The sequence below is a fragment of the Hyla sarda genome, chromosome 7 (assembly GCF_029499605.1).
Source record: "Hyla sarda isolate aHylSar1 chromosome 7, aHylSar1.hap1, whole genome shotgun sequence".
NCBI lineage: Eukaryota > Metazoa > Chordata > Amphibia > Anura > Hylidae > Hyla > Hyla sarda.
This window is the reverse complement of record NC_079195.1, coordinates 182,586,163-182,609,792: the sequence shown is the minus strand read 5'-3', so window position 1 is coordinate 182,609,792 and position 23,630 is coordinate 182,586,163. Positions and strand designations below refer to the sequence as shown.

General features: G+C 42.5%; 1 protein-coding gene across 4 annotated transcripts in view; it reads left to right on the top strand.

The window, feature by feature from the left end:
• Nucleotides 1–15,626, top strand: part of LOC130282835 (zinc finger protein 568-like) — a 52,523-nt gene extending 36,897 nt beyond the window's left edge. For all 4 annotated transcript variants that reach the window (XM_056531663.1, XM_056531666.1, XM_056531665.1 and 1 more), the window contains exons 7-10: nt 1,148–1,241; nt 1,831–1,928; nt 4,992–5,088; nt 14,150–15,626. In XM_056531663.1, coding sequence (XP_056387638.1) covers nt 1,148–1,241; nt 1,831–1,928; nt 4,992–5,088; nt 14,150–14,682 — 822 coding nt within the window. In that variant the 3' untranslated portion in view covers nt 14,683–15,626. The remainder of the gene's footprint in view (nt 1–1,147; nt 1,242–1,830; nt 1,929–4,991; nt 5,089–14,149) is intronic.
• The last annotated feature ends 8,004 nt before the right edge of the window (nt 15,627–23,630 follow it).

Sequence of the window (23,630 nt, the reverse complement as noted above, 5' to 3'; positions counted from 1 at the left end):
GTGTCTTAATTAGAACCGATTCAGCTGCTTCATCGGGGACCACGTCATTAAGATTGATTATAGTAGTGATTTTGTCGTCGCTATTGGTAACTGATGTCCTTTCTTGTGAGTTAGTTTCCCTTATTGTGGATGCCAAGAAACCTTTTTCCTTTTCCCTACTGCTCCTCTGTTGGAATCTATTTTTGGTCTTGCGCCCCTGTCTGGTTTTGCTTTTAAAGGGGGTATTTTCTCCTCTGGTGCACACATTGCATTTTTCGCTGTTACGTTTTTTGTTGTTGTTGCGTTTTTTCTTGAGCTCGTTTCCTCTGAACCACTGGACTCCGATTCAGTGGTCCAGATGTCGCTGGCTTTTTTCTCTATGTTCCTGCTTTTTTTGTCTGTATTTTCTTGTGTTTCTGTTGCGAGCATTGCCGTTGGTATTGGTTCTTTTATTGTTTTGTCTTTTTCATAAAGATTTTTCCTGCGTCAAAGTCTGCTTTGTCTCTCAGAAACTTACCTTGTTTCTCTTTTATTTCACATTGCAGATTTAATGGCTTATTTTCCAGCTTCTTGAGAAAGTTCTGTCTCTGAATTTCAGATACTCGTGTCCGGAGCTCCACTTTAGCTTTTCTAAGCATTTCTGTAACCATCATATACTCCTCTTCGTTACGTGCCAATATTAAAGTTCACATATTCATTGAATATTCCAGATGGATTTGCTCCCATATATTGATGATTGACGTGTCATCTAAATATTGCGAAGGCTCCTTATAGTTCCTCAGTCCTCTGGGGACTCGGCCACAGTCCTTATATGATTTTAAAGAACCTATGATCCAGTAGAGGCACATTTCCCTTTCAGCTAATTGCTGGATTTTATTCTCCAAGCTTTTTGTGCTCATCAGGTGCAAGGTTTCAGCCTCATTGCATTGGGAGAAGAAAGTCTCGGTGTCTTGCCGCCCTGCTGCTATAGTTGGTTCAGCATCATGTTCACTTCCAGTGTTTCCATTTCCATAATAGGAATTTATACAGAGTGTTCCGCATGTATATTTGATAGCTGTAATATGCGTGCGCTAGACTATTCTAGATGTTACATTACATACTGAATGATCTAGATGATCTTTACATACTGAATGTTTTTATGTTGTTGTTTTTTTTCCATGTTATCCAGGATGCCCACTTGAATATTGTGGTGATTGATGCTGGTGAAGGTGACCTACGGTTTAAGGAAGAGGAAGAAGAGATTCCTATAGGTTCTAAATTAGGTGAGAAGGATTAAACTGGTTGTAATACATTTATTAATCTAGAAATTACAAGTTATTTGGTAAGTGTGACAGCTTTTTCCTTCATCTGTCGCTGAGCACCAGAGGTGTTGTGAGGAAAGTGTACACTTTGCTGGTTTCCTGCAGAGTCTCTGTATCCTTAGGCTGCTACAGGTAGAAGATTCATACAGCCCAATATAATGAAAACAATGCACTGGGCTGTATTAGGAGAAGACATAGGTTGTAGCCTTTGGGGAGCCACAGTGCAGATGGATAAGCTGCATACATCCATCCTACTGTCTCAACGGAGCAGTTTGGCGGCCGACGATCTGTTCAACCGCACTGATCGAACATAAGCCGACCATGTTTCTGATAACTTAGGTTGTATAAGATACAACACCTTTACTCTGGTAATATTTTAGTGTCAGATCTCAGCTGTTACCTAAATAAATGAAGGGAATTGATGACCATGTAATTAAGGAAGTGCTCTATATGCAGCGCCTATAGCAAAAAAAAAAATTAACTTTTTTTTTGGGACACCAGTGTCCCTTCAATTCAGGAAATCATGTTAGGTCTGTTTTATATTGTACAGATGGCTTTGAGAAACCTCTGATGAGGCCTTTCAATTCAAAGGTATACTTAAAGAACGAAGATGAGGAGAGTGATGACACTGAAACAGAGGACGATGAGGTAGGTATCATTTTCATCTTTTAGTTATGTAAAGAGGGTATCCCAAGGTTGAATGTTATCACCTATCTTTATGGTACTTCTGAATATTGCACTCTGCTGTGTTTGGAAGTCCCACATAGAGTGAATGTTGCTATCCTACAGAATGTAGGACTTGAACTTGATGGACATATGTCTTTTTTCGACCGTACTAACTATGTAACTATGTATGTTTCTAACTAGAGTTGGAAAGGAGTTTGATTGAAGAATTCTGTCTGTAGATTTATAGGTGTGTATAGGAGCTGTATAGGAGATATATATGTAGCATCCGCGGCAATACAGCGGCTCTGATGGCTCATCGGATCACTCGCTGTACGACTGTGGAGATGAGATGAGCCAAGATGGCGGCCGGAGGTCCCCTCACCTGCCTCTGCCCGCTTTTACAAGATGCTCTTCTCTGGCCTGCCTTCTAGCAGACCAGAGAAGTAGACTGTCCATAATACTGATCAGTGTACTGATCAGTCGATAATACTGATCAACCTATGCAAGGCAATGCGGAAAAAATGTAAATACTAAAATAAAATTGACTGTGTCTTTAAGGCCAAAATGGGCTGTGATCTTAAGGGGTTAAATGCAGTTGAGGAATAAATAAAATGGTTGCCAGAGTTTATTTACTAGTTAAAGTGTTCATGTCATTAAAAACAACTTTTGACACGTCACAGAGACATGTCCAAAGTTTTGTTCATCGTGATATCTGTGCTGGGACCCCATTGGATCAGTAAATTGAGAGGAGAAAAGCTTTCCCTTAGGCACATCATTCCCCAGCTTACAGAAATCTCTGTCAAGCTCCTCTAGACAGCCCTATAGACTTATAACTCGGCCATCCAGAGAAGCAGGACAGAGATCGCTGTGAGATAGAGAGTGAAGCACTTTCGAACGTGCTTCTCTCCTCTTTTTCTACTGATTGTGGGGATGTCTGCAACTCTCTAATCAGTCTTCATTAAAAATTTACTACCATTGAGCTGCGAGCCAGAGTCGGACAAATTTTCAGGTCTCTGTGTTGAAAATACATGAATAGAGAGAGAGAGAAAATAAAACAACATTTTTTGCACCATTAAAGTACAAAATGGGAAAAAAGAATGCTTTTCTAGGATGTCTATAGCCTTTAAAAAAGATATCCAACCTTTTAAAAAAGGTAGAGGAAACAAGGGATGAATGACTGCAGGATAATACAATACAGTGATCCCTCAACTTACAATGGCCTCAACATACAATAGTTTCAACATACAATGGTCTTTTCTGGACCATTGTATCTTGAAACAAGACTCAACATACAATGCTACAAACAGTCCAGATCTGTGAAACGTGTCACAACTGGAGGAACTGACCAATCAGAATGGGCATTTTACTGGTAAATCACCTCTATTACTGAAGTGCCTGCACTGACTGGCTGTCTGATAGCGCCCCCTACAGTACAGGGAGAAACTACAAGTTCTGTACTACTCTTTACCTATGCCAGGGTTAGTTGTTCCTTTGGACACCAAGTAAGGGCGGCTCCATTTAGGACACTATGTGTACTATATAGGACCCTGAAGAAGCTCCTGTCCTCTACATAAACCATTGTTACCCAACCAGGGTGCCTCCAGCTGTTGCAAAACTACAACTCTCAGCATGCCCGGACAGCCAACTGACATAGACAGTGGTTACAGCTCCCAGCAGATCTTTCTTACTTTTATATGTAAGGATTTGCTTTATCTATATTAGTTATCTACTTATTTTTCTTTAATCCTCACCTTTTAATATTTTTGGATGACATTTTGGTGGCTTCAGAACCAATTACCAGATTTCCATAGAGTTAGGGTCTCAACACACAATGGTTTCAACATACAATGGTCGTCCTGGAACCAATTAATATTGTAACTTGAGGGACCACTGTGTCAGGTTTGTGTGTTGTCTGTTGGGCCACCAGTAATAGTCCAGAAATGTATTGGATGTATTCTGGTGTTGTCAGGGAAATTACCGTATTTTTCGCCCTATGGGACGCACCGGCGTATAAGACACACCCAATTTATAGGTGCAAAATTTAAAAAACAAAGATTTTGAACCCAATAGTGGTCTTCAACCTGCGGACCTCCAGATGTTGCAAAACTACAACTCCCAACATGCCCGGACAGCCGTTGGCTGTCCGGGCATGCTGGGAGCTGTAGTTTTGCAACATCTGAAGGTCCGCAGATTGAAGACCACTGCATAGGAGGTAATACTCACGTGTCCCCGCCACTCCGGACCCGTCACCGCTGTCGTGGATGTCACTCCATCGCCGTGTCCCCGTCGCTCCGGAACGCCTCTGCTGCCGGCCGGGTATCCTCGCTCTCCGTCGCCGCCATCACGTCGTTACGCACGCCAACGCACGTACGCGACGACGTGATGATGAGGAAGGAGAGCGCCGGCCATACAGGGGATCCCTGAACGGAGAAGACACCGAGGAGGCAGGTAAGGTCCCTCCCGGTGTCCTGTAAGCACTAACCCGGCTATTCAGTCGGGCTGTTCGGGACCGCCGCTGTGAAATCACTGTGGGTCCCGAACAGCCAGACTGAACAGCCGGCTTAGTGTCACTTTCCCTTCAGACGCGGCGGTCAGCTTTGATCGCCGCGTCTGAAGGGTTAATACAGGGCATCACCGCGATCGGTGATGTCCTGTATTAGCCGCGGGTCCCGGCCGTTGATGGCCGCAGGGAACGACCCGATAGGGGTGTATTCGCCGTATATGATGCACCGACTTTTTCCCCCCAGTTTTGGGGAACAAAAAGTGCGTCTTATACGGCGAAAAATACGGTAGATGATCTTCTTTCTCATCTCTGCTCCTCTCTGCAATGTCCCGGAGTCTGCACCCTGCTTGTGACATGGATGCTGCTGCGCAGGGTATAATGTTCAGCTTCTCCTGTGCTTAGACCTTTAGATGTGACAGGATTTTGTAGAATCATTAAATCTATAAACAACACTATATGCAATATGTGATCTGGCATCACCTGCCTATTTTGAGTTTTTGTCAAAGGGTATAAAATGTTCTGACTTATTTTGTCTCTGGTAGGACGACAGTGTCAGCGGTTTGAAAATGATTAAGTCTGAGAAAATGGAGACCCGTGTCAAAATTAAGAGAGAAGAGGTCGCCACAAACATCGGCCAAGGTTTGTAATAAATATTGCTTCAATGTTCTCTTCCAGAGTTGTCTAAATTTTGGAGTGACGTTCTGAGTCACCCATAGATAGTGACAGACTGCACTGTATATGCATACATATGGCAGCATTGCCTAAACTTTAAAGGGACCTTCCCTCGTCACCCACAGATAGACAGACAACATTGCTCACAACACATAGATTGGTCCACTGTTTTTTGGTAATAAAAACCCTATTTTCTAGTTCTATCATAAACAGCAGTCATGTATCATCTGTCCGTAGATTAGAGATATATACTTACCGTATATACTCGAGTATAAGCCGAGTTTTTGAGTCTCACAACACATAGATTGGTCCACTGTTCTTTGGTAATAAAAACCCTATTTTCTAGTTCTATCATAAACAGCAGTCATGTATCATCTGTCCGTAGATTAGAGATATATACTTACCGTATATACTCGAGTATAAGCCGAGTTTTTGAGTCCGATGGCTGGGATGCTGGGAGTTGTAGTTTTGCAACATCTGGAGGTCTGCAGGTTGAAGACCACTGATGAAGGGGGGGGGGGGATGATGATGGGGGTCTGGATGATGACAGGGGGGGGATGATGTATTTACCACCCTAGGCTTATAGTCGAGTCAATAACTTTTCCTGGGTTTTTGGGGTGAAATTAGTGGCCTCTGCTTATATTCGGGTCGGCTTATACTCGAGTATATACGGTACCATTCATTGAGGAGCTGTTTACAATGGTTGTGATAGGTCCCAAGAAACCAACAACGTGAATGATACATACTTTTGGACTTATTTTAATCCACCTTTTTTGTTATAACTCATTTATTAAAACACAATAAAAGTTATTGGCCCAGAATTATCAAACTGTGTGAGAGAAAAAATGGAGCATTTTTTTTTTCCACAACAACCAATCACAGCTCAGCTATTGATCTCTAGTAAAGTGAAACTTGAGCTGTGATTGGTTGCTGTGGGGAAAATCACTCCACTTTTTCTCTCACACAGTGTGATAAATCTGGGCCATTGTGTTTAAATAATAAAAGGTAACTCTTTGGGTTATTTGTTTGTGTAGTATTGGACCTTTCTATGTACCCCCTGGATATTTTTCTCTGTTTTAACACTTTCATGATGGCCTCATAGACGGTGGGTAGCCAACACTCACCATTAATGACAAATATCGGCAATCACGTGGATGTCTGTCATTCAGATGCAGCAATCAATAGGATCCATGGCATTTAAATGGTAAAATGTGAGGAGTCTGATCGGCACTCCCGCAAGGCAGGTCTACGCATCAGCCATTTTGGCTCTGCTAATACAGTCTGCCTTAAAGGGGTATTCCGCCCCTAGACATCTTATCCCCTATCCAAAGGATAGGGGATAAGATGTCAGATCGCCGCGGTCCCACTGCTGGGGACCCCCGGGATCCACGTTGCGGCACTGCGCTATCATTACAGCACAGAGCGAGTTCGCTCTGCACGTAATGATGGGCAGTACAGGGGCCGGAGCATCGTTACGTCACGGCTCCGCCCCTCGTGATGTCATGGCCCGCCCCTTTCAATACAAGTCTATGTGAGGGGGCGTGGCGGTCGTCACGCCCCCTCCCATAGACTTGCATTAAGGGGACGGGCCGTGATGTCACGAGGGGCGCCATGACGTCACGCTGCTCTGTCCCCCGTATCGCCCGTCATTAAGCACAGAGCGTAATGTCTAGGGGCGGAATACCCCTTTTAAACAGACTGTACTAGCAGAGCAACAATTTACTTGATCAATGCTATGAAATTGCATAACATTAAAGGTGATATCCAACCAAAAGCGTTAAAAAAAAAATCTTAAAGGGGTACTCCGGTAGAAAATATATATTTTTTAAATCAACTGGTGCCAGGAAGTTAAACAGATTTGTAAAAAAAAAAGTTTTCCACCAGAGTACCCTTTTAAGTTATATATCACCATGAGAGCTTATAAACAGCCTTTGATAATCCAGCTGCGTAAGTAAAAAAAAAAAGTACACAAACTGGGCTTGTTTCCTATGTGAGCTGCAGGGAGAGGCTGCTGAGAGTGAGCAGTGAGGAAGGTGTGTGCCCCCTCAGCCAATCAGGGACAATTAAACACAGCACACTAACGCATGGCTCTCTGAACTGGGGAGAAGAGAGTGTGAAGTCTACTCCCTAGTCATCATGTGTGATAAGATCTACTGGACATCCTGCCTGGAGAAAAGCTGAGTATGTGCTTAGCAAATATTACACTTTACATTGCCTTTAATCAGTATAAGCAATCTAATGATAATCATCTCCCATGGAGAATTAAAAAGTGTAAAAAATATATATATATATATATATATATATATATATATATATATATAAAGACTTTCCACTAATAAAAATTCAAATTAACCCCAAAACAAAAATATTTGGTATTGCTGCAAGCAGAATTTAAATATGTTTATGATCCTGCATGGTGAAATGCATAAATATAAAAAATACCAAACAAACATTTTTGATCACATCATATATTGGAAAAAAATATGTAAGGTGTTCAAAATTTTGAATTTAAAAAAAAATGGTACAGATACCTTAGTTCATTGTGCAAAAAATGTTCTCACATAAAATAAATTCAGAATAGAGCGATAAGCATATTTTTCTTTTATGTTTTAATTTAAAAAAATTGTCAAATAACAACCAAAACCTATATTATTGGGTATTGTTGTAATTGTACTGACCTATGGAATAAAAAAAATTAAATTTTTAACAGTCAAACCATGAAGCTTTTATTGAGACAGAAATATTGCTTCAAACAACGTAACAAAAATGGTCCGTGGACCAGTAAAACATAACACGAAGGTTAGTGATACATACAAGGAGTATAGGCACAAGTCGGCTTCCCCCTGAAATATGAGTGAGAATTAGGACGGCAAGGTACAATCACAGGCTGACACCCAAACGGAGTTCCCGAGTAGCTGTAATCAATAAAGTGATAAGCAGTGCGACATATCTGGGCTATATGTAGAGGACAGCCAGGGGTCCCATACTATGTGAAAGTTTTCCACCATATCCTCTCAAATTGCGGACAGTTTTTCGCAAATCATTGTTTGGTTTATTCTAGAGATTACAGTCCCAATATGAAGACTCGATTGTTTCCACTGTGAGGCTATGTGGATTCTGGCAGCCATCAGGATGTGCTGAGCAAGTCTAAATGGCTTATAGCGCATCTTGTGTGGCCGGAAGCCTAGGAGGCAGAAGGCAGGCGTCCTCGGAACTCGACTAGGTAGAATAGAATCAAGAAGGTCAAGTACCCGCGTCCAAAAGGTTGAAACCGCAGGACAGGACCACCAAGTGTGATAAAATGTACCTAACATACCACATGACCGAAAACAAAGAGGTGATACAGTGGGATAAATAGAATGCAACCGGACAGGGACCAAATACGTCCTATGGAGAACCTTCAAGGCTGTTTCCATCAAGGACACCTGCCAACTATCTCGGCTCAGCGCAGTACAGCCATCCCGCCACAGGGACGGTGAAAGAACCATGTGAAGATCAGATCCCCAGGCCAACATGTACTTCAATTTTGTATCAGAAGGAGGTGCATTAAGATGGGAGTATAACAAAGACAGTAAGCCTGGGAGGTGAGGTGTATACAAAGCGCGTGCTTCAAAGAAAGTGGTGCGAACAGTGCATGAAGGCCCACCTGAGTGCGGAGAAAGGAGAATACCTGGTAAGCTCGAAAGAGTTCAGCATGAGGGACAGACCGAGATAAGATAAAGGACGTGAGAGAAGGAAGAGTATGGGAGACCAAGAAATCATAGAGCTTAGTGAGTTTGGCCGAACTCCACCAAGTGAAGCTCGATGGGTTCAGACCTGGAGGAAAGAGAGGGTTAGAGAGAATAGGCAGCAGCGGAGAGACAGGAGATTGAAGGCAGAACTTAAAGCGAACCTGACGCCAGAGAGACAGCGAATATAGGGCTACAAGGGCAGAAGAGGGCAACAGCATAGAAAAAGGACAGGAGGACCAAATGAATGCTGTGTACAAGTACGGGGCAAGCATGGAATTTTCTAGAAAGACCCATTTAGGAGCTCCCGGGGAGACATGAACCAGGGCTAATTGTGCAATGCGGGCCGCGTAATAGTACTTTAAAAGGTTAGGGACAGACAGGCCACCCAGTCTTTTATGGTAGTACATCACCGTTCTAGCAATACGCGGTTTTTATAAGCCCAGATATAAGCAAATATATCCTTCTGTAGTCCAAGCAAATCAGATTTGACGACAGGTATCGGGAGCGTGCAGGAAAAGGTATAATTATACATGTATATATATATATGATTATACATTTTTCTATTACTGTTGCGATTAAAAGCTTTTTAACCAAATTAGTACGTTTAAAATCCCCCTATTTTGAAGACCTATAACTTTTTCATTTTTCCGTATAAGCAGTGGTATGAGGGCTCATTTTTTGCGCCGTGATCTGTACTTTTTATTAATACCATATTTGCTTATACAAAACTTTTATTACATTTTTTATTAATTTTTTGGGGAATAAAATGTTATAAATGCTATAGATTTGGAAAAAAATGTTTTTTTTTACGTTCACGCCGTTCACCGTACTGGATCATTTACATTTTATTTTAATAGTTCGGATATTTACGCACGCGGCGACAACAAATATGTATATAAAATAATTTTTTTTACACTTTTTGGGGGGAAAATAGGGAAAATGGGACAATTTACGTTTTTATTGGGGGAGGGGGTTTTTCAAATTTTTTTTACTTTTACTTTTATTACTTTTATTTTTACTCTTATAGTCCCCATAGGGGACTATTTATAGCAATCATTCGATTGCTAATACTGTTCAGTGCTATGTATAGGACATAGCACTGATCAGCATTATCGGTCATCTTCTGCTCTGGTCTGTGGGAAGGCAGATCAGAGCAGAAGACTCCCGGAAGGCAGCGGAGCCAGGTGAGGGGACCTCAGTCTGCCGGGCAGGATGATCGGATCGCCGCGGCAGTGCTGCGAGCGATCCGATCATCCTGTTAAGTGACCGCGAGGCTGCAGATGCCGTGATCTGTATTGATCATGGCATCTGAGGGGTTAATGGCGGACTTCCGTGGGATCGCGGGTGTCCGCCATTACCGGCAGGTCCCTGGCTGCGATCCACAGCTGGGACCTACCGTGCATGATGCTGGCATCGCTCCGATGCCCGCGGTTATGCTCAGGACGTAAATGTACGTCCTGGTGCGTCAAGTACCACATCACCAGGACGTACATTTACGCCCTGCTTCGTTAAGGGGTTAAAGTGTACAAACGAATTATAAATGATACACATATTTAGTATCGCCACGTGCGTAAATGTCCAAACTATTAAAATATAATTTTATTGATCCCGTACGGTGAACGGCGTGAACGTAAAAAAAAAACGCAAAACTGCTGCTTTTTTGTCACATTTTATTAAAAAAAATAAAAAATAATGGAAGTTTTATATACACAAATGTGGTATCAATAAAAAGTACTGATCGTGGATCAAAAAATGAGCCCGCATACCACCACTTATACGGAAAAATGACAAAGTTATAGGTCGTCAAAATAGAAGGATTTTTATTTTTTTTTTTTTAGGCGCGACAATAATAGAAAAGTATGTAATCATGGGTATCATTTTAATTGGGTATTGACCCACAGAATAAAGAAGACATGTAATTTTTACTGTAAATTGTACAGCGTGAAAACGAAATCTTCTATTGTGGTTTTCTTTTTTCCCCACACAAATAGTATTTTTTGTGTGGGGAAAAATGAGTAAAATGAGTTATGGTAAAATGAGTGATGTCATTACGCAGGTCAACTGGTTGCACAAAAAACAAGCCCTCATACTAGTCTGTGGATGAAAATATAAAAGAGTTATGATTTTTAGAAGATGAGGAGGAAAAAACTAAAATGCTAAAATAAAATTGGCCTGGTCCTTAACCCCTTAATGACCAAGGAAGTATAATTACGTCCTTGGCCGGCTCCCGCGATATAACGCGGGGTCACGTGGTGACCCCGCGTCATATCGGGGGTCGATCCTGGCATGTATCTGAAGCCAGGACCCGGGGCTAATAGCACGCGGCAGCGATCGCGGTGCCGCACGCTATTAACCCTTTAGACGCGGCGTTCAAAGTTGAACGCCGCGTCTAAACCGAAAGCTGCCCGGCTGTGTCCAGTGTTATAGGTCACTATGGGAGCTATAACACTGCAAAAAAAAAGTGAATAAATTTGATTTAACCCCTTCCTTAATAAAAGTTCAAATCACCCCCGTTTTCCCATAAAAAAAAAAAAAAAAAAAAACACCATGTAAATAAAAATAAATATAAACCTATGTGGTATCGGCGCGTGCGTAAATGTCCGAACTATAATAATATATCATTAATTAAACCGCACGGTCAATGGCGTACGCGCAAAAAAATTCCAAAGTCCAAAATAACTTATTTTTGGTCGCCTTTTATATCATGAAAAAATGAATAAAAAGCGATCAAAAAGTCTGATCAATACAAAAATGGTACCACTAAAATTGACAGATCAGGGCGCAAAAAATGAGCCCTCATACCGCCCCATACGCAGAAAAATAAAAAAGTTATAGGGGTCAGAAGATGACAATTTTAAACGTATAAATTTTCCTGCATGTAGTTATGATTTTTTCCAGAAGTATGACAAAATCAAACCTATATAAGTAGGGTATCATTTTAATCGTATGGACCTACAGAATAAAGATAATGTGTCATTTTTACTGAAAAATGTACTGCATAGAAACGGAAGCCCCAAAAGTTACAAAATGGCGTTTTTTCTTCAATTTCGTCGCACAATGATTTTTTTTTTCCCGTTTCGCTGTAGATTTTTGGGCAAAATGACTGATGTCACTGCAAATTAGAATTGGTGGCGCAAAAAATAAGCCATAATATGGATTTTTTATTGCAAAATTGAAAGGGTTATGATTTTTAAAAGGTGAGGAAAAAACGAAAATGCAAAAAACGAAAAACCCTCAGTCCTTAAGGGGTTAAAGCTTGTGCTCAGTATGTATTGATGTGAATGATGCAGTGAACAGTCCAGCTCTGATTACTCCTTGATCATAAAGACGCCAAACTTGGCTGGTCATTGGGGGGGTTAAAGGCGTTAGGGCGCCAATATAATTCATAAAAAGGCCATCCTTCTGAGGTTCTATGAACAGGTACAGAATTAAAGGAGAGTTCTCAAGATGTCACAAGGTCAGAAGTTTGTATACGGTACCTGCAGTTTCTAAATGTAAAAAGTTTGGTGTAAGAAGATCGGAAGGCGAATTTTTATTCAGTAATAAAAGAATTCTAGAAAGTCGGAGAAGTTCATAGTAGTTAGATATGTAGGTTATCAATTAAATGTGTGCTGCAATCTGGAACTCCTAGCTGGGACCACCCATTTTTTTGAGATGTGGACAAATTTTTTTTGAAAAGAATGGTTTTTGTTGCACATTACAACAAATACATGTACAGTGGTCCCTCAACATACGATGGTAATCCATTCCAAATGAACCATCGTTTGTTGAAACCATCGTATGTTGAGGGATCCGTGCAATGTTAAGTATAGGAAGTTGTACTCACCTGACCCCGCGGCTCCGGACCCGTCACCGCTGCTGCTGGTCCATCGCTATCGCTGCGTCCCCGTGGTGTCCCCGCCGCTCCGGAACGTCTCTGCTGCTCGAGTACGTCGCTCTCACGTCGCCGTCATCACGTCACTACACACGCCGCTCCTATTGGATGATGGGGCGGCGTGCGCAACGACGTGATGACGACGATGGAGAGCGCCGGTGATGGAGTGGATCCCGAAGAGGAGCTCCGGAGCCCCGAGGACAGGTAGGAGACCAATCCCTGGAACACACGGGCCACCGTAAACGGCTATCCGGCGGCAGCTGAAGCAGTCTGCGCTGCCAGATAGCCGTTTATCGTTTATGCGATGGCCCTGACATACAAATACATCGTATGTTGATGCTGCCTTCAACATGCGATGGCCTCTGAGAGGCCATCGCAGGTCGGGGGGTCACTGTATTATCGTTGTGCATCAAAAATAACGTGCAAATACCGTTAAATATTTGTCCATCAACCTATGGTAAATTTTCCCCCAATTAATAACAACAACCTAGTGCTGGGCGGTATACCTGTTCATACCGAATATCGGTGTGTTTTTTCTTTACGATATGAATTTTTCACATACCGCAATACAGTTTCCATAGCAACCAACTCCAATGCGTTTTGGCGTAGAGAAACATCCAGTCACACAGTGTCTCTGGGAAGTGTAGTCCGAGCCGCACTGAACTGACTGTGAGGAGCTGGGAGGGGACTACAACTCCCGGCGGGCACGTGACTTCCGGGCAGGCATGGGAAACTCGAGCAGAACTACGGAGACATGGAGGAGAGTTACCGGTCGGCCTGACCGAGACCCAGGGTACCATGGTGAGGACCCCCGACCACCTGACACTATACTGAGGACCCCCCAAAAAAAAACTTTAAATACCGCCATAATTTAGAAAATTACCGTGATATACATTCTTGGTCATACTGCCCAGCACTACTACAACTAGAGATGAGTGAACTTACAGTAAATTCGATTCGTCACGAACTTCTCGGCTCGGCAGTTGATGACTTTTCCTGCATAAATTAGTTCAGCTTTCCGGTGCTCCGGTGGGCTGGAAAAGGTGGATACAGTCCTAGGAGACTCTTTCCTAGGACTGTATCCACCTTTTCCAGCCCACCGGAGCACCTGAAGGCTGAACTGATTTACGCAGGAAAAGTCATCAACTGCCGAGCCGAGAAGTTCGTGACAAATCGAATTTACTGTAAGTTCGCTCATCTCTAACTACAACCTATATCCTATGATACAGGGCCCTGCCAGAAAGGATATTTCTAAATGCTGTTAAAAGCATCTCCCATAATCATGGACAGAAAATTAAGAGATACGAGGAAAAGAAAATGATTCTATAACCTGTTTCACTATTTGGTTTTAATCAATAAAACGTATGATTCCTTTAGTTTGATGTATATTAGGTTTTCTAGTAAAGACCTTTTCATCTTACAGGTGCCAAGAAAACCTGCCCTAGACAGGACGCTGCGATGTCGACGACAGCCAAGAAGCTTTTTCCTGTAGACCGTAGACTGGTCACTGCAGAAAAGCCATTTTTTTGTCCCGACTGCGGAGGTTTCTTTAAGCACAAGTCCAGTTTGGTCCTGCACCGCAGAATCCATTCTGGAGAAAAGCCATTTTCATGTTCCCAATGTGGAAAAGAGTTTATACAGAAGGCGAATTATATTCGACATCAGAGACTTCACACGGGCGAGAAGCCATATAAATGTACTGAGTGTGGGAAGCTTTATGCACAGAAACAAAGTCTTATTATGCATCAAAAGTTTCACGCTGAAAATGAACCTTTCTCATGCCCAGAGTGTGGGGAAAACTTTATGCGCCAATCTCATTTGGTCAACCATAGGAAAACTCACAAAGGATTGAAACGATACTCATGTCCAGACTGTGGAGACTTCTTCATGTTGAGATCCAGCCTGGTCATTCATCAAAGGGTCCACAGTGCTGAAAAGCCAATTACTAGCTTATGATATATTTGGACTATATATATATATATATATATATATATATATATATATATATATAAATAATAAAGGAACTTGTGTTCAAAAGACAAACTATTCCCATGAAACAACACAGAAGTGATTGGGATTAGGAAAGGGAATGCCCAATAGACTAGTTGATATATGTGGAGATCACTTTAGGTCCCTTAGTGGCAAGACTTGTATGCCATCTTCTTTTTGAATAGTTTTGCCGTGACATGAGTGGATGTAACTCTAAGTCATGCCCTGTGAGCACTTCAGTTTTTTCACCCCAATGTGTACATTTTGTCTTGCTTTTGTGCATTGCCACCTTAGGAAACTTTGGTTGGAATGGGGTTTTACTGTCACTAAAATCTGACATATCAGCAAGTTTTGAAATGTTTGCCACCCATACATTTTTAAAATGAAGATCTGTGATGGTGTTCCAGCTTGTGTACCCCAAGAAAAACTGGGCCCCTTAATTTTTAGCTGTATGTCAGACCTCAACCAATTATTATGATATAACCTATCCATGTATCCATAAATGTTGGGGCTGAAGCTGCTTTGCAGGAGAACTTCTCTTATCTTGTCCCTTTGACAATGCTTCCATCTTTTTGATAGGAAACAGTGAATTAAGACATTTCTATGTCCTGACGACCACTTTTAGCTAGGATAAAGACATTTATTTATTGTATTTGAAGATTACAACAGTGGTCTGTTAATAATATGAGTCAGCACAGTCTAGGAACAATCTCAAATTTTAGCTGCCCTTGTATTGCCACCAAGGTGAAGTGGTGGTAGAGTTTAAAGGGGTACTCCACTGGCCAGCATTCGGAAGTAAATGTTCCAAATGCTGTTTTTGCCCTGCGGGGGCCGGCCACGTCCCCTTGTGACGTCACGTCCATGACCCCTCATTGCCAATCTATGGGAGGGGTCGTGACAGCAGTCACCCCTTTAAGCCACAGTCCCAGCTGTCATCATGACTACCGTCTGAACTGTCCAGTCAGAAAGTCACGTTCGCTATATAAAGAAGATTATATTCCATCTCTGAATGGAAACCCAATGTTCAAGGCCTTTTTGTATCATTCTTCACTATTGTTGTGCTTTGTAGGTTATGTTTAGTCATTTTAATATTGTCATTGTTTTCATGCTCAGGCCTGTGTAAGAGAAGGTGTCCTCTTGTTAAAGGCTTTGTTAGATAATACACTTGTAAGTTATAGGAGAGAGGAGAGTAATATTTTAATAACATTTGCATTAAAATAACTGTGCTTTTTTTTTGTTTCATAACAGCAAATTTTGTAAATCTGTAACCGCTTTAAAGGGGTTCCGAACACTGAAGCCGGGAGCTCGTGACGTCATAACCCCGCCCCCTCAATGCAAGTCTATGGGAGGGGGCCCAGCTCAGATCTAGGCGCAGAACCCACGGGGGGAGATTTATCAAAACCCATAGCAACTCATGGTTAACTCAGCAACTTTCCTCAGGACAGGTTTTGATAAATCTCCCCCATGGTCTTCCACATTCTGAGCAAATACCAGGTTACCCAGAACAGGGATCATTAAGGAATGCAGAGAAATCACATAATTAACATATTAGGGGATTTGAACAATCGGACAGGGTTGGAACTCTAGTGGGGTGTGTGCACAGTCCGGTAGTCCCAGACGTGGCACACCAAGGATGGCTGCAAAGAGGTGAAGGACTGCTTGATAGAGAACCATTGGCAACACCAATCAACCACTCTATTAATTTGTAGAGCAACAATTCTTTTTTTCCAGCTCCTTACAGAGTTATTTGCCATGAAATGCCATGTTAAGCTTCAATTGACTAGTTTTAGAGTGTAAGAGCGATATCTGCTCCTAATTCACACCTAAGACCTTGTAACACAAATGAGTCACATGACACCAGGGAGGGAAAACGGCTAATTGAGCCAAATTTGGGCATTTCCACTTAGGGGTGCACTCACTTTTGATGCCAAGATTTAGGCAATAATGGCTGTGTGTTGGGTTATTTTTTAGGGGACACAACATTAACCACGGTTATACAGACTGTGCACTCACTACTTTACATTGTAGCAGAGGGTCATCTCTTCAGTGTTGTCACATAAAAGATATAATAAAATATTTACAAAAATATGAAGGGTGGACTAACTTATGGGAGATACTGTACCTGTACAGATGGAGCCCCACTACATACCCACCATATATACAGTCATGGGCGTAAATGTTGGCACCTCTGAAATTTTTCAAGAAAATGAAGTATTTCTCACAGAAATGGATTGACGTAACACGTTTTCCTATACATTTGTTTATTCCCTTTGTGTATATTGGAACTAAACCAAAAAAGGGAGGAAAAAAAGCAAATTGGACATGATGTCACCAAACTCCAAAAATGGGCTGGACAAAATTATTGGCACCCTTAACGTAATATTTGGTCGCATACCCTTTGGAAAAAATAACTGAAATCAGTCGCTTCCTATAACCATCAATAAACTTCTTACACCTCTCAGCCGGAATGTTGGACCACTCTTCCTTTGCAAACTGCTCCAGGTCTCTCTTATTGGAAGGCGCCTTTTCCCAGCAGCAATTTTTAGATCTCTCCACAGGTGTTCAATGGGATTTAGATCTGGACTCATTGCTGGCCACTTCAGAACTCTCCAGCATTTTGTTGCCATCCATTTCTGGGGGCTTTTTGGGGGTCATTGTCTTGCTGGAAGACCCAAGATCTCGGACGCAAACCCAGCTTTCTGACACTGGTAATCCTCAAATTTCATGATGCCTTGCACACATTCAAGGCACCCAGTGTCAGAGGCAGCAAGACAACCCCAAAACATAATTGAACCTCCACCATATTTCACTGTAGGTGCTGTGATCTTTTCTTTGTAGGCCTCATTCCTTTTTCGTTAAACAGAATGATGTGCTTTACCAAAAAGCTCTATCTTGGTCTCATCTGTCCACAAGACGTTTTCCCAGAAGGATTTTGGTTACTCAAGTTTATTTTGGCAAAATGTAGTCTTGTTTTTTTATGTCTCTGTGTCAGCAGCGGGGTCCTCCTGGGTCTCCTGCCATAGCTTTTCTTTTCATTTAAATGTTGACGGATATTTCACGCTGACACTGATGCACCCTGAGCCTGCAGGACAGCTTGAATATCTTTGGAACTTGTTTGGGGCTGCTTATCCACCATCCAGACTATCCTGCCTTGACACCTTTCATAAATTTTTCTCTTCCGTCCATGCACCAGGGAGATTAGCTACAGTGCCATGGGTTGCAAACTTCTTGATCATGTTGCACTCTGTGGACAAAGGCAAATCTAGATCTCTGGAGATGGACTTGTAACCTTGAGATTGTTGAAATTTTTCTACAATTTTCGTTCTGAAGTCCCCAGACAGTTCTCTTCTCCTCTTTCTGTTGTCCATGGTTAGTGTGGCACACACAGACACACAATGCAAAGACTAAGTGAACTTCTCTCCTTTTTTATCTGCCTTTAGGTGTGAGTTTTTGAAACTTTTTTGAAAATTTTTCCACAATTTTGAAAGGGTGCCAATAATTTTGTCTGCCCATTTTTGGAGTTTGGTGACATTATGTCCAATTTGCTTTTTTCCTCCCTTTTTTGGTTTAGTTCCAATACACACAAAGGGAATAAACATGTGTATAGCAAAACGTGTTACTGCAATCCTTTTCTGTGAGAAATATTTCATTTTCTAGAAAAATGTCAGGGCTGCCAACATTTACAGCCATGACTGTAGATGTACAGGTGGAGCCCACTACTCACCTACCATATATACACCTACGGGAGGAGCCTAGCACACACCTACCATATATACACCTATGGGAGGAGCCTAGCACACACCTACCATATATACACCTATGGGAGAAGCCTAGCACACACCTACCATATATAGACCTACGGGAGAAGCCTACCACACACCTACCATATATACACCTACAGGAGGAGCCTACCATATATACACCTACGGGAGGAGCCTACCACACACCTACTATATATACACCTACAGGAGGAGCCTACCATACACCTACCACTCATACATACATGTACAGAGGGAGCTCCACTACACACCTATCATACATACACGTACAAGAAGAACCCAATACATACCAACTATACATACATGTAGAGGTGGAGCCCACTACACACCTACCTGACATACATACATACACTGCTCAAAAAAATTAAGGGAACACTAAGATAACACATCCTGAATGAATGAACTATTCGTATGAAATACTTTCATCTATACATAGTTGAATGTGCTGACAACAAATTCACACAGAATTTATCTATGGAAATCAAATTTATTAACCCATGGAAGTCTGGATATGGAGTCACACTCAAAATCAAAGTGGAAAACCACACTACAGGCTGATCCAACTTTGATGTGATGTCCTTAAAACAAGTCAAAAGGAGGTTCAGTAGTGTGTGTGGCCTTCAGGTGCCCATATGACCTCCCTACAATGCCTGGGCATGCTCATGATGAGGTGGCAGACAGTCTGTGGTGCAACATTGCATTAGTGGATGGAGCAAGATGATGTCCCAGATTTGCTCAATCTGATTCAGGTCTGGGGAACAGACGGGCCAGTCCATAGCATCAATGCCTTCCTCTTGTAGGAACTGCTGACACACTCCAGCCACATGAGGTCTAGCATTGTCTTGCATTAGGAAGAACCCAGGGCCAACCGCACCAGCATATGGTCTCACAAGGGGTCTGAGGATCTCATCTCGGTACCTAATGGCAGTCAAGCTACCTCTGGCAAGCACATGGAGGGCTGTGCAGCCCCCCCAAAGAAATGCCACCCCACACCATTACTGACCCACCACCAAACCGGTCATGCTGAAGGATGGCAGCAGAACGTTTTCCATGGAGTCTCCACTTGTGTGGGTTGTATACTCTGTCTCATGCGACCACTAGAGTGAAAGCACCGCCAGCATTAAAAAGTGACCAAAACATTAGCCTGGAAGCATGGGAACTGAGAAGAGGTCTTTGGTCACCACCTGCAGAACCACTCCTTTATTGGGGGTGTCTTGCTAATTGCCTATAATTTCCACCTGCTGTCTGTTCCATTTGCACAACAGCATGTGAAATTGATTGTCAATCAGTGTTGCTTCCTGAGTGGACAGTGTGATTTCACAGAAGTGTCATTGACTTGGAGTTACATTGTGTTGTTTGTGTTCCCTTTATTTTTTTTGAGCAGTGTATATAAATGTACAGAGGGAGCCCCACTACACACCTATCATACATACACGTACAAGAAGAACCCCATACATACCAACTATACATACATGTACAGTGGGAGCTCCACTACATACCTACCATATATACATGTAGAGGTGGAGCCCACTACCCACCTACAATAAATACACACCTACCATACTTGCCTGTACAAGGGGAGCCCCTAATACACACCTACCATACATGCAGGGTCGGCACTACAATGAGTCCCACTGGGTCCATTGGACCCAGGTGGCACCTTCACAGGGGCAGCAAATTGTCGTCCCAAGAAGATTTTTTACGTCCTTGCGACCCATGACGGGCTATTAACCCTTTAGATAAAACCTGTAAAACTTGACAGTAGCGTCTAAAGAGGGCTTTAAACCATCCCTGGTGGTCCAGTGGGGTAGATCGCACCCAGAAGCACGATTCTATGAAACTGCACTGATCTGTATAAAGAATCTAACGATTCCTCCTAAAAGTCCACTAAGGGACCAATAAAGTGTAAAAAATTTATATAAAAAAAGTTTCACAAAAACACATTAACACCTTCCATATTAACCAATTAAGGACTCAGGGCATACCTGTACATCCTGAGTCCTGCTAAAGGGGTTTAAACCGTTCTCATGAGTGGAGAACGGGTTAAACCCCATGGGTCCCGGTTGCTACAGGCAGTCAGGACCCACGGTAAAGGCCGGGTACCGCCGATCGGGCCAATGCCCGGCATTAACCCATTAGATGGCACAATCAAACTTGATCGTGGCATCTAAACTGAAAGTAAAACTATACCGGCAGCTCAGCGGAGCTGATCGGGACTATAGCGACAGAATTGCGATGTCCCGATCAGCTTACTGGAGGACAGGGGGGTCCTCACCTGCCTCCTCGTATTTCGATCGGCGATCTACTGCTCCATGCCTGCAGGCTAGAGCAGCAGAAGGCCGGTAACACTGATCAATACTGTGCATTGAACAGTGTATGCAAACAAAGATTGCATGGTATAGCCTCCTAAGGGGGCTAAAAAAAGGAAAAAAATATGAGAATACATGTGAATAAGCTCCGCCCCCCCAATAAAAGTTTAAATCACCTCCTTTTCCTACTTTTTTTATAAAATAATATAATTTTTTTTTTAAATAAGCATATGTTGTACCGCCACGTGCGTAAATGGCCGAACTATGAAAATATAAGGTTAGCTAAACCGCACGGTCGATGGCGTACACGTAAAAAAAATACCAAAGTCCAAAACTGTGATATACCATAAAAATTATTTTAAAAAAGCGATCAAAAAGTCCAATCAAAACAAAAATGGTACCGATTAAAACTACAGACCAAAGCGCAAAAAAAATAAGCCCTCATATAGCCCCATAGGTGTCAGAGTATGACAATTTTAAACATTCTGATTTTGGTGCATGTAGTTATAATGTGTAATTTTTACTGAAAAGTGCACTGCGTAGAAATGGAAGCCCTAAAAATTTGCTAAATGGCTTTTTTTTTTCATTTCACCCCACAAATTTTTTTGATCATGTCCTCCTGCTATGCAATGGCATAGTACTTTTTTGGGCTGGTCCTGCATACATGCCTGTACAGGGGGACCCCCTATCACACACCTGCCATGCATATATGTATAGTTGGAGCCCACTACACACCTATCATACATACATGTACAAGGGGAGCCCTATCACTCACCTATCATACATAAAGTTGGAGCCCACTACACACTTATCATGCATACATGTACACGGGGAGCCCTATTACTCACCAACAATACATTCATGTGGAGCCCTATCACTCACCTAACATACATACACGTGGAGCTCTATCACTCACCTATCATACATACACGTGGAGCTCTATCACTCACCTATCATACATACACGTGGAGCTCTATCACTCACCTATCATACATACACGTGGAGCTCTATCACTCACCTATCATACATACACGTGGAGCTCTATCACTCACCTATCATACATACACGTGGAGCTCTATCACTCACCTATCATACATACACGTGGAGCTCTATCACTCACCTATCATACATACATGTGGATCCCTATCACTCACCCCATACACACATGTGGAGCTCTATCACTCACCTATCATACATACACGTGGAGCTCTATCACTCACCTATCATACATACATGCAGAGCTCTAACCCTCACCTATCATACATACATGTGGAGCTCTATCACTCACCTATCATACATACATGTGGAGCTCTATCACTCACCTATCATACATACACGTGGAGCTCTATCACCCACCTATCATACATACACTTGGAGCTCTATCACTCACCTATCATACATACACATGGAGCTCTATCACTCACCTATCATACATACACGTGGAGCTCTATCACCCACCTATCATACATACATGTGGATCCCTATCACTCACCCCATACACACATGTGGAGCTCTATCACTCACCTATCATACATACACGTGGAGCTCTATCACTCACCTATCATACATACACGTGGAGCTCTAACCCTCACCTATCATACATACATGTGGAGCTCTATCACTCACCTATCATACATACATGTGGAGCTCTATCACTCACCTATCATACATACACGTGGAGCTCTATCACCCACCTATCATACATACACTTGGAGCTCTATCACTCACCTATCATACATACACGTGGAGCTCTATCACTCACCTATCATACATACACGTGGAGCTCTATCACTCACCTATCATACATACACGTGGAGCTCTATCACCCACCTATCATACATACACGTGGAGCTCTATCACTCACCTATCATACATACACGTGGAGCTCTATCACTCACCTATCATACATACACGTGGAGCTCTATCACTCACCTATCATACATACATGTGGAGCTCTATCACCCACCTATCATACATACACGTGGAGCTCTATCACTCACCTATCATACATACATGTGGAGCTCTATCACTCACCTATCATACATACACGTGGAGCTCTATCACCCACCTATCATACATACACGTGGAGCTCTATCACTCACCTATCATACATACATGTGGAGCTCTATCACTCACCTATCATACATACATGTGGAGCTCTATCACCCACCTATCATACATACACGTGGAGCTCTATCACCCACCTATCATACATACACGTGGAGCTCTATCACTCACCTATCATACATACATGTGGAGCTCTATGCTCTATCACTCACCTATCATACATACATGTGGAGCTCTATCACTCACCTATCATACATACATGTGGAGCTCTATCACCCACCTATCATACATACATGTGGAGCTCTATCACTCACCTATCATACATACACGTGGAGCTCTATCACCCACCTATCATACATACACGTGGAGCTCTATCACTCACCTATCATACATACATGTGGAGCTCTATCACTCACCTATCATACATACACGTGGAGCTCTATCACCCACCTATCATACATACACGTGGAGCTCTATCACCCACCTATCATACATACACGTGGAGCTCTATCACTCACCTATCATACATACATGTGGAGCTCTATGCTCTATCACTCACCTATCATACATACATGTGGAGCTCTATCACTCACCTATCATACATACATGTGGAGCTCTATCACCCACCTATCATACATACATGTGGAGCTCTATCACTCACCTATCATACATACACGTGGAGCTCTATCACCCACCTATCATACATACACGTGGAGCTCTATCACTCACCTATCATACATACATGTGGAGCTCTATCACT